We start from the raw sequence: 16,401 nt of genomic DNA, 5'->3' as shown, positions 1-16,401 counted from the left end.
AGGATTCTATGCTTTGGTTTTGTGGTGCTTTGGTCATGTGTCTATCCACAACTGTCTTCATTTGGTTAATCAACCTCAGTGTATTTAAGAGTCAGGCTTTCAGTTCATTCTTGTCAGCTCATCTGCTCTGTTCTGTCCAGACACCAGTTTTGTTTCTCCAAGGGTTTTAGTCATGTTTTGGTTAATTTATTAAATATTTTAAGTCCTTGTCACTAAGCCTGGTTTCCTGCATTTGGGTTTAGGTCATCCTCCATTCCTGACAGGTCACTGTTTTCTAACTCTTCATTAGGTTTTTGGTCTTTGTCCTACAATTGTGGATAAGAGAGAGAAGATACCCTTGACAGCTGCTGTCAGACTATAAATGCTCTGCCAACTTTTTCCCCTCTCCTGTTCCTTCCCGAGGGCTTTAGAAATCAGTGAATTTCACCTTCAGAGAGCATTCTCTTCTTCTCCAAATGTCAAAAAGACTCATGACAGGCTTTGATAACAGCTGACAGAGAAGAGGTAAATGTCCAGGACATGCCACTTCACCAGACAAAGCTCGAGACAGCAGGAAATAGACGGTATGTCCCCTAATCTAGTTTGGGAATTTCTGAGAACAAAGAGGCATCCTGCGGACAGAAATCCATAACTTTACTTTGATAAAAGAAGTCATCGTAGAAGTCAAAGAGAAAATTTGAACGAAGAACTTCCTCAAAATCAACAGCTTTGGAATTTCAGCCGAAACGTTCACAAACCTCAACATTATTGCACACTAATACTTTTCGAACGACAGAAAAGCAAAAAGAAAAACTCTTGCTGAAATTGTCAAAAGTGTGCATTGTTTTCGTTGTTTCGTGCATGCATTACTGTGACATTAATTACAATTACAATTACAATTTCAGCTTGAAATGTGAACTGCTGTATGAAGAAGATACAGTTGTGGGTTTGTATGTCTGGATGTGGTTGTATGTCTCTGTGTGTGTTTGCATTACTTTTTTGTGTGTCAGTTTCTTACACACACCCCTCCCCCCTCGGTGTCTTCTAGCATCACAGCAACAGCAGCCAGCATTGGGGCAGCTGGGATCCCTCAAGCCGGCCTGGTCACCATGGTGGTAGTGCTAACGTCTGTTGGGCTGCCCACCGACGACATAACCCTGATCATCGCCGTGGACTGGGCTCTGTAAGCGTTGATCTTTTCATCTGCACAGAGAGGGCTGACGAGGGCACAGAGTCATTTCTGTTGGTCCTTACAGGGACAGGTTCCGCACCATGGTGAATGTGATGGGAGACGCTCTGGCCACAGGCATCATGGCTCACATCTGCAGGAAAGACTTCATGAAGGAGGGCGATGGGGTGAGTCTCACTGATGTTCCCACCTGACCCTTATTTTTCCCACAATGTCTCTATTGGGATAAGTCTCCAAGTTTCTGTGGCTAGAAACATTTGCACAGTATGATGCTGCCACCGCCATGCTTTAGTGTAGAATTGACACTGGTCAGGTAAAAGCAGTGGCTCATCTTTCCCAAATGAGGTCTGGCATTTATGCTAAATAATTCCGAAAATTCAAATCTTTTGAACTCTGAGCCCTCATTGGTCCATCTTAACAAACAAAATAAAATCAAATATAAATTGTCATATATTTCAGTTTGTATCATATATGATACAGCAGGTCACACAGCTCAAATGTATTTTTTTCTGGACTAACAAAAACATTGTGAGATCCAAACAAATAAAAGAAATTTGTCCTCTCAAACATAAAAAGTGCGACCATAATAGAGCAATGAAAATTGAATAGAACTGGCTGGAAAACAATATTTCAGTTTTTTACAAAGTTTCAGTTTTTCCACCTTAATTATTTTGCATGGTGGTATTCTTAAAAACCATTTCCGTCATACTTTTTGACCTTTAATGTGCTCATGAAGCCAGTAACAACAGCAGCCTGAAACCTTCACAGGGCTGGGCTGGAATTATTTTCAGGTCTCTTCTGTAGCAAGTCCATGCATTGATTATTGCCATGGTCACAGTGTTGACCATATCAAGAAGGTCAACACTTCCTAATAACATCTTGTATGTGTCAACGATGACTGTCTTCAAGGAAGTTAGACGAAATAATGACCAAACTAGTCATCAATCATCATGAGTCAGCAAGTTACATATCTAGTTTTTACTAAAAATATAAATATAAGTTAGGTAATTTAAATATAAAAAAAAGACTTCAGTTGATTGATGTTATAAATGTTGCATGGAAGACAATAAAATGACAGTTACAGGGTCTTAAATCCTTGCTTTATCAAATTTGATATGCAATTTTCAACATTATTTTACTAAAGCATAGTTTATAGATGTATTTTACATTGCATCAACCCATTAACTGTTCCTTTAAACATTTCAGTAAAAAATAATGCTTTTCTTACTGAAACCCTTTTTAAATTTAGCTAAATTCTTCTTCAAAAACATTTTTTTTCTGTTTTAATAATATATTTGAAGAAAATATTTTTTATTCGTAATGCTGCATTCACAGCAAACACGATTTGCGTGGCAGGGACGTTGAGTTTTAATGTTAAGTCCATGAACAGACACAATTTGAGGTCCTGTGGTGTAATTTGGGTGTCTGGCACGTTAAGGGACTCGATCAAAGGGAAGAAGGATTTTTTAACCCCTGGGGCTGCGGGGTAGCTGGAGACTGATCCGGTTAGTGTTCGGCGAAGGCGAGATTCACCCTGGACAGGTCACAAGCCCAGCACAGAACCCGTGGAGCTAGTCACTGTATTTTCCATGATGTGGGAACAAATGAAGTCCAGAAAATCGTTGGTGGTTGCTTTGTAGCCGAGGCGTCAAGCAGTAAATTTGACTTGTCAAAAGAGAGGCAGCAGGCGCTAATTTGACCTGCGAAACACATCTGGTGTGAATACAGCATTATAGAACTCCATACATTATGATGAGAAATCATACTGCCCTCATGACATCCTGTGACCTAAATACATTTTGTTCCTCCTATAGGTGCCTCTGACCTGTGAGACCAAGATGCCCGTCAACGCCCCACCAGTGATGAACTGCCACAACAACAACGGAAACTATCAGCCCCCTTCCTGTGGACTCAAACACAAGTCTGTCCCTCCAGACGTAGCCCGGCTCATGCAGCTGGAGGAGGGGGTCCGGCAGGGTCCAGAGAAGAAAAAGCCTCCCATCCCTCCCCGCCACCTGAAGAAGAGCAAAGAGCACTGCAGTGTGGACATGAACGGGCTGGAGACCAACGTTTGATGCAGACGAGCTTTAGTTGGTCACTTTCAGCACATTTGTGCACAAATGCAGAACATTTTATGGCAGCAAAAGAGAAGTTTTTTTTTCTTTTTTACTCTACATTCATCATTGCCACATTACTGCAGCTGAACTGCAGCAGGAGGATCTCCAACTTGAACTGCAGCATGACGAGAACATAAACTACAACCTAACCTGTGGCATAGATTGCAGAGAAAGCTGCGATAAGAAGACATGAACTGTAAACAGCTGCATGAACGGTAAAGTGAGCTGTGGACTCTAATGTGCTGCACAGCGAGAAGGACCCTGAAGAGGCTACAATGAGGAAAAAGGTTCTATTTTATCTCAAGTTAGAGTCAGTATAACATTCTGTTATCACCGTGTTTCGTTGACGCACCAACAACTTGTAGGTGTGTGGGATGAGGCGCAGAATCAATCTCTGCTTCAGCAGCACATCAGGGGAAAAAAGCAGACAAACAACTTCAGAGTTGGTTGTCTGTCAGGGACAAACAGTTATTTTTTTTAGGGATGAAAGAGACCATCATTCGTTCTGACTGAGCGCTGACTGCTGTCTGCTGCAGATAAGACATTATCACACACAAACATATTTAGATATTGGTTTGAGCCGCAGGATTAGGATGGGAGAAAGGAAATGCTTTTTTTTGCCTTAAACAGTTGGAGGATCAAGAGGCTGATGGACAAACGGAAGAGAATAAAGTTCTTATGAATGTGCTTTTAGTTTTTTTTTTTTTTGTCTAAAGAACTGCACTTCAGCTAATGCTCAGATTAACTTGTTTAAGAGAAGTTTATCAGGATAAGCAGTTCATACTAACAAAACTTCATGTGTTCTCACAAGCAAACAGCTTTTCCAAGTTTATCCTGGACAGATGAATATAAACCCACCGTAATCCAACAGCTCAACCACTACTTCTGCAATGACAAATTTGCTTGTGAGAGATTTTTAAGCTTAATCAATCATGGAACGATCAAAGCCTTCTAACATGTGTAAATGCAAGTTCAAGTTTGGCTAAAAGCTGCATTTTGCACATTTTTGCATGTTCACATTTTTTTTCCCAGTAAAAATTTGAACTTCAATCAACAAACCTTTCTCAGAATAAAAACAAAGTCTGACAATTCTGCTGTTTTATTACACAACTGAGTGATTGTGATGCTCCACAGAATGAAGAAACGGTAAAGCTCATATTTCATGGAGGAGGAGCCTGGAGCAGCAGCATCATGGATGCTCTGTGAGGATTGAAGCAGGTTAAATATCAGGACTTATTAGAAGTGAGAGCAGGGGAAAAACAGGATTTGATAAACACACAGATGACCGGTGAGCTGTCTTCTCTCTGACGTCTCTTCCACTCCGGAACAGTTCGATTGGAATGGGAAGGGATACTGATAAATGTCCCCCTTATCTGCTTTGGTCTGTTTTCTCTCTCAGAACTCTCAGGAGAAAACTGAAGACAAAACAGAGCTTTTGAGGGTTGGGTTTGAAAAATCCATTAAAATTTATCGTCCCTTACACAGTGCAATATTGATCTTACTTTAAAGCCATTTATTGTATTTCTTGGTGGAGAACTGCTATTCTTTTGGCTTATAATATAACATACTCTCCTCAAACTCCACTTTTGTCTTGTTTAAATTAAGAGATATGTAATCAGCCACTTCTTTTTATTTAAGTTCCTCCCCAACTATATTTTTCTCTATTGTAAACTCTTTCTTAGTGATCTTTTAATCATGATTTTTCAGTTTTTAGCCAAAATAAAAAAAAAAAAAACATTTTAAGATATATTTTGAGCAACGTGGCAGTAGTTCATCAGAAATTCCCATCTGGGTTGTGGGCAGGAGATTTTTGGCACAGAAATTAGCTTCGGTAATTTCCCAGCATTCTTTTGTTTTCACTCTCCCCTGCTTGCTTATAGCAAGCAGGAGAGCCCAAGCTAACCTTAGCGTAGCAAAAATAAAAAAGAAAGTAACATCAGAGCCAGATGGAAGCTCAGATGAGGATGTTAATGGATCTATTTGTCTGCAAGTGGATACTTTGGCCCGTTTGGCCCCTTCCACGCCACAAAGCCAAACCACGATCTATCACAATTTGAAAAAAGAACTACTCAGAAACCGTTTTCATCTAAAATTATTTTCAACATGGCCTCCTTTGTGAGAAAAAGGCAACAAAATTTTCATTGGAGCGAGTTTTGGAGCACAATGAAAGAACTGACAGACTGACAATTGAAACTAATTAAGGATCTCGTGTATCGGAATCAAATTGATTTAGGGATTTGCCAGTATTACTCCTCCCCATTGATTACATTGCTCCCGTCCTTTGGTTTTTTTATAGTCTTTCAGCATTTACACCATAGTTAACAGCACTAGAGGTCAATTCCAAGAGAAGATAGACCCTCTGTCTCAAGAGGACCAGTCTTGTTTTTCTTCGTCACTCGAATTAATGTGAGGTTTCAAACCTGTTAAACCAAAAAGACCAACAGAGGATGAAGTGGATGATACAGACTAATGGAATGGAAATAGTTACATTTTGCGGTGTCTTTAAGGTAAAAAAAAGGAAAAGTGAACAAGTGTTGCAGATCAAAAGTTGTATGGCATGTCAGATACAAAGATACTGCCTTCTGTCCATGCATGTTCGGCACGTTTTATTCCCCTTTAGAGCTCTTCCTGCAGTCCACCTCTGCTTCAGATGAATGCATCTAATTTTCCTCCTCCTCCTCTTCCTCCTGTGTCAGTGCTCCACCTTCTGTTTCCTTCCTTTGAGAAAAGAGGTCAGGGTTTCCTTGACCTACATCCAAAACCTGCAGTTGCGTCAGGTGGGCAAAAGAGGCTTCATCAAAGGAGGCTGCAGACAGTCGATTGAAGCTGTGAGGGAGAAACAGCAGAATGTCACAACTGTGCAACATTAATGAACACATTCAACAGGTCTTCAAGTGTTTTAGGGAACACTGACAGCCAGGAAATTTGTGGTTTCTGGAATATTAAGAATGAAAATCTATACTCAAAATGCTGGTGGATTTGGTTCCTCAATCAGTCAAAAATGTACAAATACATCAACTCACGACCTTCAATTTAAAAACAAGTCAACTAAGTGGTGTGTGAGAAAGAATCTAAATGTTACTAGATCAAACCCAACTCAGATAAACTCAAAACCAAAGGCCAGAAACTTACAGGCCATCATCCATCTCTCTGCTGCTACACTGCACAAAGTTCCACCCCGAAATGTTGAAAGAGGAAGAAGGTTTTATGACAAATGTGTGTGCTGCTGTAGACTTTTCAGACTGCATCCAAATTTGTTTGATTGCACTCATTACCATAAAAAATCTATACTGACTCAATAAAAAACAGTATTCACTGCAGGACAGTTTTACTTCAATTCTCCCTCCATTTTGTTAGATCTGCAAGGTATAAATAGATTGAAAAACAGCAGGAGATCATTTGTAGATTCTTCTTTTTTACCTACTCGACATGCAGAAATAAAGCTTTCCTGCTCTGCATTTTCATTGATTGATCATAGAAGCTCTCTGAACTCGCTCGGCCCAAACCTACTCCTGTGTGGGTTCAGTGGACAAGCAAAAGTGTGGGTGCTGGGAATGTGATGAACACGTGAAGCGCATTAATTAAGGAGGAGGTATGAGGATGCAATCGTGGAAGTATGGGGCTGCATTAGGGGGCATGAGGATTCAGAGGGACGCATGAGGACACATGAAGATGCATCAAAATACATGAAGATGAATGAGGATGCACAGAAGTGTATAGGGGTGCAGAAGAATGAATGAAAGCCCTTCAGGAGGCACGAGTCAAAAGTATGTGTACAATGTTTTCTGTTGTGGGTCGAGCTCTGAGATAAAAAGATATAACAGAGGATTTCCTGCTGAATAAGAAAGAAGACAGCTGGACCACCACACAGAAGCACAGACAATCAGAACTTTAGTATAAATTGGCCAATGATTCTCTTTATGCTGAAATGTGGCTAAAAGCTAAATAAGAGCAAGCTTGAAATGAAAGACCAGATGATTGTTAGCTGAAAACCAGGACCTCTGATGTGAATATGTGCAACAAACAAGCACAAACTCTATCAAGAGCTTCTAGACCACATGTGTCAAAGTCAAGGCCCGGGGGCCGGATCCAGCCCGTGGACATTATATCTTACTCTCCAAATCATTTTATTTTATTGTTATTAATGGCTAGATGTTATCTTGCGCATATTCTAACTTGTGCAATGTAGACTAAATATATTTTTATGGAGAGTAAAATACTGAAAATTATTTAAGGTTTAAGTTAATTTATTCTGAAATAATAAAACTTAAAAAAATTGACATTCTGTTAGCTTTTTGGACTATTTTGGCATTTACTAAGAATTCTTTAAGCTATTTTGGAGTTTAGCTGATATTTCAGCTACATGATAGCTGTTTTGGCTATACTAAGTTTTTTTTATCCTAGTATAAATACATTTTATTAGTATTTTAGCTGGCTCTCTGCTTCAGTCTTTTCAGCAATCAGCTTTAGCGTTTTTAGCTATCAATTTCAGCTTCTTCAGCTATCAGCACTAGCATCTTCAGCTGCCACATTCAGCTTACAGCACTCACACTAGCATTATCGTAGGTAATGCTATATATCTAGTTCATAATTATGTTAACACGTTACGGTTTTAAAGTTTAAAAAGTATTCAACAAATGTTTATCCTGTTCGGCCCGTGACCTAAGGTGTGTTTTGGATTTTGGCCCCCTGTGGGACTGAGTTTGACACTCCTGTTCTAGACCAGAGACTTGTTTAATTAGTCACAACTCCCCTCATGAGTGGATATGGGTCATCTGTGGGTATAAAATCCAAACCTTTACAGGGCACGTAGGTGGCCTCCATGACATTTTAAGATCATAGACCACTCGGTGAGCACAAAGAGCAAAAATGTTTGTGCATATTTTTGTCTCCGGGCATGCTGGGGGCGACAGGTTGAAGTGAACCCTTATCGAATTTTTAATGAGTATAAGTCACATTTTATTTTATTTTTTTTTGCATATTTTGGCCAGGGAGGCAACTTATACTAAAGAGTGAATTAGATGTGATTTTCTTAAGCATAGATGGGCTTTTATATTATTTTTTCCCACTATTAACTGGTACCATTGCAGGCGCGTGTATCAGTATTAGCCAGGGGTGTAGGGAAAAAAATCGACTTGACGAGATATCATGATTTTTCATTTGGCAATACTAGTATGGATATAAATGCTGACAAGACGATATTTAATAAATTATTTATGAGCATCCTTCAGCGTCTTAGTTTTGTTTTCCACCTAAACCCTAAATATTCAGGTAGAATTTTTCTTTTAAGTCATACTCTTGAAAACAAAAGAGAAAAAATTTTCTGGTACAGTCTTGGGATACATCGTAATACATATCATGTCTTGGTACAAGTATTGGGATACGTATCATATCGCCAAACTCTTACCAATACACACCCCTAGTATTAGCTATTGACAGCATCGCAGAAGAAGAAGGGCCGTCCAAAACAAACATGGTGGAGGTGATCATTCTCTGAATCTGATCATCCTCTTTAACTTTACTATATTTTTCATATTTCATCGATACATTATTATTCTTGTTTTCATTATTTCCTTCCTCTGACTATTGCAAGACAACCAGTCATCAAAATGGGTCATGAAGTACTCCTGAAAAGTGCTGTCATTCTTCTACAGTAGATGGTGAACCTCACCGTACTGGAGGAAACGCTGAATGATCTCATGAACCCAGAAATGGAGACGTATTACTTTTTTTGTAGAACTCTTTGATATTAATAAACTAGATCTCTGAACATCATCTGTGTCTTTCATCCTCTGTAAATGAGATATACAGACAATGCTTCCATGTAGCGATGAGACTAAAAACTTGATTATATCTTTTCCCACAGGTGGCCAGAGCATCTAGTTTATGAACACATTTTCGGTCAAGCGTTGAGAATTGAATTTGACGTATATTGAAAAAGAGGCAGCGGACTGAAATTTGAGACACTAATGCTGTTCAGTGTGGACGGCATTACGCCGGGATTGGTGCATTTGTGTTGCATTTTTCACCCAAAAGTGAAACTTATACTCCCTTGCGACTCATTTATAATTATTTTCTTTTTAACTACTTATTTTTTGGCTGCAGCAAGTGATAATCCTGTGTGACTCACAGTCGGACCTGTTTGATGAAGATTGGTTATTAAAGCAGCTATTTTCTTATATTTCAAATTCTATGCCATGTACCGTAAGAAGATGCCTCTGATATTTGGTGTTCCTTCGAAGGCTGAAGCAGGAATGCTGGAGATGCGGTTCTTCTGCAGGTAAAGATACTCCAGAGACTCAGGCAGGTCAGCAGGGATGTGGGTCAGCTGGTTATCAGAGAGGTCCAATGTCTGTGAGTGGAAGTAGAAACATCCTGATGTTGTGAAAGAAACATGGAGAACAAACCCGACGGCTTTCTCGGGCTTCTAGCTATGTCAGATTTCTGACATGAGAACATGTAGCTTCCAACTTAGGCTGGAGGCATTTTTGAACTTTATAATATATTTTATACAAAATAGTTACAAAAGGTCAGAGGTCACTGATGACATTTTTGTTCCTGAACAAAACGATCAAACTATCAGCTTCCAGTCGGGCATACAATTTACAGATCTCATCTCTTCAGTTTAAAATAAAAAAAGTAAAATTAAAACCAAGAACAAAAGTACGAACTCTTTTTCTGAAGCTGAGTGTAAACCTAAAAATGTATTACAGCTGAAGAGCTTCTTTCATAAATTTACAGTTTGTTCAGACTAGACGCATTTGGATTTATTGATGTGAACCAGAGTTTTTTTTTCTCACAATAATTCTGAACAGCTTTCAGTCTGAATAAGCCCAAGCGGACCCTGTTCCAGGACTAGGAACCACTCTTGGAGCCATCTTTCGAGGTGGTCTTGGGTTGTTTTTAATCAGACTGATTTCCGGTTCACTCAGATTTAATTCAGTCTGAATAGGCTCCGTGCTCAGAGTGGAACAACTGAACCAAATTGTCCACCTTAGCCAGTCATTACAGGATGTAAACAGAGAAGAAAAAGCACATGACTGAAGAGATCTTCAGTCATGTGCTTTTGTTTACAAGCTTTGGTTCAAAACAGAAATGCTGAGTTTCAAGATGCAAGGTTCGGGACTTGATCTGGACCAAATTCAGCTGACTCTGTCTGAACCAACTGACTTTTCCAGTCTGAATACACCCTAAGTTAATTGCTGATCATTGATTTATAATATAAGTATTTACATAGGATCTGTGATTTCAGGATCATCTTACCGTGAGTGCGCTCAGCTCCATCCAGGCTCCCTGGTAAACAGAGTTCAGCTTCAGCTGGTTCTCACTCAGGATCAGCTTCTGCAGCTTCTCCATGCCGGCCATCGCTCCATGAGGGATGGAGCTGAGCTCGTTGTTCTTGATCTTGAGGACGCGCAGACTGCGAGGAAGACCCAGCGGCACCGTGTGTAACCTGTTTCCTGACAGGTCCAAAGTTTCCAGTATGCGCAGCTTCCTGAAGGCCTCACGGTGGATCTTGGGGGTCGTCAGCTTGTTGTAGCTGAGGTTAAGCTCCGTCAGGGTGAAGAGAAGCGCCAGGTCGTTCCGGCCGATCTCGGATATAGAGTTGTGGAGGAGCATCAGCGTTTTAGCTCGTCGAGGCAGGCCTCTGGGAATGCGCTCCAGCAGGTTGTTGTACATGTGGAGAGTGTGGAGCTTCTTCAAACCCTAGTGAAAATAAAGGACATGTATCCTTTAAAGCTGCAATATGTACTAGATATCACCTCGTCTATGCTGTGACTACTTGGCTCACTTGTGTTGCATTTCCATGGAGAAACTTACCTGAAAGGCAGCGGGGTGAATGGAGCGCGAGCGCAGCTTGTTGTGGTGCAGGAGCAGATACTCCAGGTTCCGGACCGACGCCAGAGCATCTCCAGGGATGCTGTGAATGGAGTTCTTGTCCAGATGCAGCAGCACCAGGTTGCGTGGCAAACCCTTTGGAACAACAGTCAAGTTGTTATTCGACAGATCCAGACACTCGAGGCTTCCGAGCCGACTGCAGGAAACAGAAGGGAGAGGAATTGTTTATTGACCACTTTAGCACATTATGTCAAACACACAGAAAGAGCACGACCATGAAGTTCATGATGATTTCCACCTGAACGTTTCGTTGTCCATGCCCTCATTGCTGAGCAGGTTATTCTGCAGATAAAGCTCTCGGAGGTGCGGCATGTTGTCAAAAACTCCTGGGGGAATTTTCTCCAACTTGTTATTCTGATAAAAAAATATATATATTTTCATAGCAATAGTTTACAGATACTAGTCTCACTAGTTAACACAAAGGGAGCAGTTATGATCTGCTAATCTCCAAAAACCTTTAGATGAAGGCGGTGCAGGCTGGAGGGCAGGTTGGTGGGGACCACATGGAGAAAGTTGCTGGACATGGTGAGGACCTCCAGCTTGTCAGAAGCGTTGAACATGTCATATGGGAGTCCTGCATCCGTCAGCTTGTTGTTATGGAGATACACAGACCTGAGAGTTACGAAGAGGATTAGAGGAGGACAGAATTCAGGACTTGTGCGTTTTTGCACACAGTTCTCACCGTAGACTCGGTTTGTGACCAAAAGTGTACGGGTAAATCTTTGTGAGCTGGTTAGCTGCAAAGTCAGCACTAACCAACGAGGGCGGCAGGACCTTTGGAGCTGACGTGAGCTGCATAAACACACAAAAAGAGGCACACATATTTTAAACAACAATTTTCTTGAACACGTGTAAACATAGTGAAGGAGGAAATAGAAGCACCAGGCGTCAAAAGTTTCCTTTTCCTGATTGGGTCAAACATTTGTCCATTTTCCTAAGACACATTTGGCTTTCAAACTACAGGTGTTTGAGTTTTGGACAACAATCAGGAAAATTGCTCCTGCAGGACAGACTTTCTGTCATTAAAACAGAACTGGCAAGTAGAAATAAGCAACAGAAGATTCTTTATAGTCAATGTTGTACACTGTTCGGCATATCCCGTTGGAGGTTCCCACAGCAAATCAGCTTTCCCCAAATCTCCACATTTGGTTTGGTGGAGACTTAAATACCGGATGCACTTCCTGACACAACCCTATTGTGTTTTTAAGGCTCAGGACTGACACGGGGAGACCCAGACACTCCTGTGGCTACACAGTTAGCATGAAGTTTCTTGTCTAAAGCCTTATTTCCACTGAGTGGTCTGGTACGGTCCAGTCCGGTCTGGTATTTTGAGAGTTTCCATTTCAAAATGGGCCCAATAAACAGTAACGAACAGGACTTAGCTCATTGGGCGACCTGGGAGCGAATCCTGGTTTCCCATGAGCCAATCCTGCATGCATCAAATTATTTTCCAAAATAAAATCCACATAATGAATGACTCAAGGTTATGTCTGCATTTCTTTTACATTAGTGTACAGCCACGATAGGAGCAGGAATTGTCACAAAATCCAGCTTTTCATTTTTGCTCCCCAGCAGCTGGCCGAGCACTTCTCGTCCAAACAAACATTTTAGTTGTGTTTAAAATACGTCAGGCCATTCATCCATCTATTTTCTGCCACTCACCAGTTTGCAGGGGGCAGCAGTCAGGCTAAAAGCATCAAATCCAAGAGTGAAGTCTGAAAGCATTCATGAAAATCAACTGCTTTGTTGGAGCCATGGTGGACTTAAAGAGCACATCTGGCACCACAGCGGGAGGTGAGTGTGTGCACGAGAGGGGGAACTCAGGAGCTCTGTTCACTTCGGTAGCATCAGCATCACTGGTATTTTGACCAAATGTTGGACAGACCCAAGAACAATGCAAGAGTCCACCGTTTTGACAGATGTCTGGATTTGAACTCACATCCCTCCAGTATCAGGTAAGACACTCCACCACAAGGCCACTGAGCTGGAATACCTCACTCACCTTGTTGTTTGCTAGGTAAAGATAAGCCAGCTGTTCAAGCATCTCAAAACCTTCATCTTCAAGGCCTGCAAGAAAAGTTAAGCATTTTTAAAGCAGGTCATGTCTCAATAATCACACTTCCACCCCCATGCTTTGGACTGCTGCAGCTGTTTCTGATCAAGTTTGGTGTTTAATCACAGCCTAAATTTGATCCTGGCTTTGAGGCCAAATCACTTCCACAAAGACATTATTCCAGAAGTTTCTATGATTATTCAGACACAGTTTTGTAGAAGCGTCTATAAACTATTTTTCTTCTTCAATCACACCAACTTTATTAGTCTCCTGTTGACTTTGCTGTTATGGAATCTAACATTTAGCAGAATCTCTTCGGGATAAATTTCTTGTAAATCCAAAACAATTCTGATGATCATGTGTGACTATTAGAAACTCCAGACCTGGGAAATGAACATATCATGTAGTTTGTCTTTAACTCTTCTTTTTACGTTAAAATATTAAGACTCAGGATCTGATAGTCAATGACGCACTAAAGTAACTTCAAATATGTCAAATATTTTTTCAAATATTTAAGAAACTTGGGAAACACTGAATTAGTCCAAAAAAATGTTGCTTTTAAATTATGAAGAAACCAAAACCTTCCCAAAAAATTAGGCTAATTGAAGAAAATTGGTCCTGTCAGACAGGTCACAACAATAAATCCATACTCTATAAAACAGCACATAACCTGTAAATTGAATTCGTTATTATTTCAGTTGGGCTATTTAAACAAACCCATCTTTGCTGAAAAGTTTTAATGTATAAAAAAAAACTTTTGTCCACTATCAGCTGTAAAAAGTCCTTGTTTACCATCTGTGGTGAGCCAGTTGTTTTGGAGGTTGAGGGTCTCGAGCTGGTGCAGGTGGGACACGTGCTCCACTGTCACTTTTTGGATCTTGTTATTCTGGCATAGAAAACAACAAAGTTGTGAATCCTGCTTGAGCACGTGTGAACGGACATGCAAAAAAGCTGAAACACCTGCAGAGAGAGGCGCCGCGTTCTGTCCGACAGCTCCGGCGGGAATTCTGTGAGATCAACCCCAGCACAGTCCACCGACCCGTCTGCAGCACAGCTGCACTCGGACGGGCATTCGAGCAGGTCCAGTTGCGGGGGAGCCGTCGGGATGCTTGTCTCTCCTAACAGCTCATCCTCTCCCTCTGGTGTGACAGAAGTCTGACAACGTGCCAACAACCCCACCAGGAGCTGCAGAGTCAGGGCGTGCAGCACACAGCACTTGAGAAGGTCCATGTCCACAGCTGTGTGTCCTGCTGAACATGCATGAGGAGAGCAAACAGCTGGTTACAGAGGAAATCAATCAACAAACACAAAATCTTTGCTCTTTATGAAAATGTAAGCATCTCTGAAAACAGAAGGATGGCTTTTGGTTTCATTCAACAGCTACACATCCTGACACCTTCATGCATTTCTCACTTAAAGGTTATTCTCTAATTCCTGAATATCACATTGTTTAGCTACATGAAAAAAGCTAAATAAACATGTTTTACTGACTTTAACTGTTAAATATCAGAATATTTATGCGTAAAAAATAGATTACCCTTCCCTCCATATTCCCAAAAGTATTAACGCACCTGCCTCACAGACAGTATGAACAGAAGAGTCATCTCATTCCTAACCCATAGAGATCAATATGTTTTCGGTCCTCCTTTTGCAGCTGTTACAGCTTCAGCTCTTCTGGGAAGGCTGTCCACAAGGTTGAGGAGTGTGTCTATAGGAATTTTTGACCATTCTTCTAAAAGCACATTGGTCAGGTCACACACTGATGTTGGAGGAGAAGACCTGGCTCTCAGTCTCCACTCTAATTCATCCTAAAGGTGTTCTATGGGGTTCAGATCTGGATTCTGTGCAGGCCAGTAAAGTTCATCCATTCATGTCTTTATGGACCTTGCTTTGTGCACTGGACCACAGTCCTGTTGGAAGAAAGGGCCGCTCCAAACTCTTCTCATAGGGAGTGGAGCATAGAATTATCCAAAATGTTTTGATATCCTGAAGCATTCAAAGTTCATTTCACTGGAACTAAGGGGCCTGAAAATAAGCCCACACCATCATTCCTCCTCCACCAAATGTCACACTCGGCACAATAGAGTCAGAAATGTACCGTTCTCCTGGCAACCTCCAAACCCAGACTGGTCCATCAGATTTCCAGATGGAAATGCGTTGTTCATCTTTCCATAGAAGACATCTCCACTGCTCTAGAGTCCAGTAGTGGCGTGCTGTACACCACTACCTCTGACCCTTTGCATTGCACTTGGTGATGTGTGGTTTGGATGCAGCTGCTCGGCCATAGAAACCCTGAAGCTCTCTGTGTACTGTACTTTGGCTGATCTGAAGGTCACATGAAGGTTGGAGCTCTGTAGCCATTGACTGCAAAAAGTCGGCGACCTCTTTGCACTATGAGTTTCAGCATCCGCTGAAGACTGGATTTGTTGCACAGGTGGTATCCTATGACAGTTCCATGCTGGAATTCCCTGAACTCCTGAGAGGGGAACATTCTTTCACTGTTTGTAAAAAACAGTCTGCATGTCTGAGTGATTGATGTTATACACCGGTGGTCAGGCCAAGTGATTAGGACATCTGATTCTGATCATTTGGATTGATGTGCGAATAATTTTGGTAATAAAGTGTAAGTTCTTCTTTTCTGCATTTTATGAACTCTTTGAGATTTGCATTTTCTGACTGTGTTTTGTGCACAATGCAGCAGCAAAGCTTGAGCAGGGAAAATAACCAAGAGGCACAAACATGTATGTTCTCATATAAAACAGTTGCTCCCCCTTTTAAGCCAAACAGTTGTGTGAAACTATGTGTGAATGAAAACAGATTTTGCTTTGATAACACCCCTCCTACTCAATCTACATTCCTATTAGTCCACATTTGACATTTGGTGTTCCTGGCTCAGAGGAGAAAGACATAAAAACAGGACCATCAGACAGAGGCTCCAAAAAGTGCTTCCAGAAAGACAGGGAGCCTTTGTTAAAAAGTAGAGGACGACATTACAGGGGGAAAATGCTCATTCCTGACAGTGACTCTGACTTTAACACTTCACTAAAAACACATTTGCGGCTTGCAGAGATCGCAAAAGTTTTGTCAAAACTTTTTCTTAAGGAATTCAGCACTTTTAGAATAGAATAGAATAGAATAGAATAGAATAGAATTCAACTTTATTG

The 16,401-nt window shown here is 41.0% G+C and overlaps 2 protein-coding genes across 3 annotated transcripts in view; one reads left to right on the top strand and one right to left on the bottom strand.

Annotated features, from left to right (window-relative positions):
• The window catches only part of slc1a7b (solute carrier family 1 member 7b), a 31,453-nt gene extending 27,079 nt beyond the window's left edge, over positions 1–4,374 (top strand). For both annotated transcript variants that reach the window (XM_024279215.2, XM_036211633.1), the window contains 3 exons: positions 1,028–1,162; positions 1,236–1,335; positions 2,983–4,374. In XM_024279215.2, coding sequence (XP_024134983.1) covers positions 1,028–1,162; positions 1,236–1,335; positions 2,983–3,243 — 496 coding nt within the window. In that variant the 3' untranslated portion in view covers positions 3,244–4,374. The remainder of the gene's footprint in view (positions 1–1,027; positions 1,163–1,235; positions 1,336–2,982) is intronic.
• Positions 4,375–5,955: 1,581 nt separating this feature from the next.
• The window catches only part of podn (podocan), a gene marked incomplete at its 3' end in the record, with an annotated part of 11,825 nt that continues 1,379 nt past the window's right edge, over positions 5,956–16,401 (bottom strand). The window contains 10 exon segments of the mRNA XM_024279214.2: positions 5,956–6,111; positions 9,489–9,637; positions 10,549–10,992; positions 11,107–11,320; positions 11,423–11,538; positions 11,640–11,796; positions 11,867–11,976; positions 13,187–13,251; positions 14,030–14,123; positions 14,198–14,487. Of these exon segments, the coding sequence (XP_024134982.1) occupies positions 5,956–6,111; positions 9,489–9,637; positions 10,549–10,992; positions 11,107–11,320; positions 11,423–11,538; positions 11,640–11,796; positions 11,867–11,976; positions 13,187–13,251; positions 14,030–14,123; positions 14,198–14,467 (1,775 nt within the window).

The sequence above is a fragment of the Oryzias melastigma genome, linkage group LG4 (assembly GCF_002922805.2).
Source record: "Oryzias melastigma strain HK-1 linkage group LG4, ASM292280v2, whole genome shotgun sequence".
Classification (NCBI taxonomy): domain Eukaryota; kingdom Metazoa; phylum Chordata; class Actinopteri; order Beloniformes; family Adrianichthyidae; genus Oryzias; species Oryzias melastigma.
This window is presented reverse-complemented; position numbering and strand designations above follow the sequence as displayed.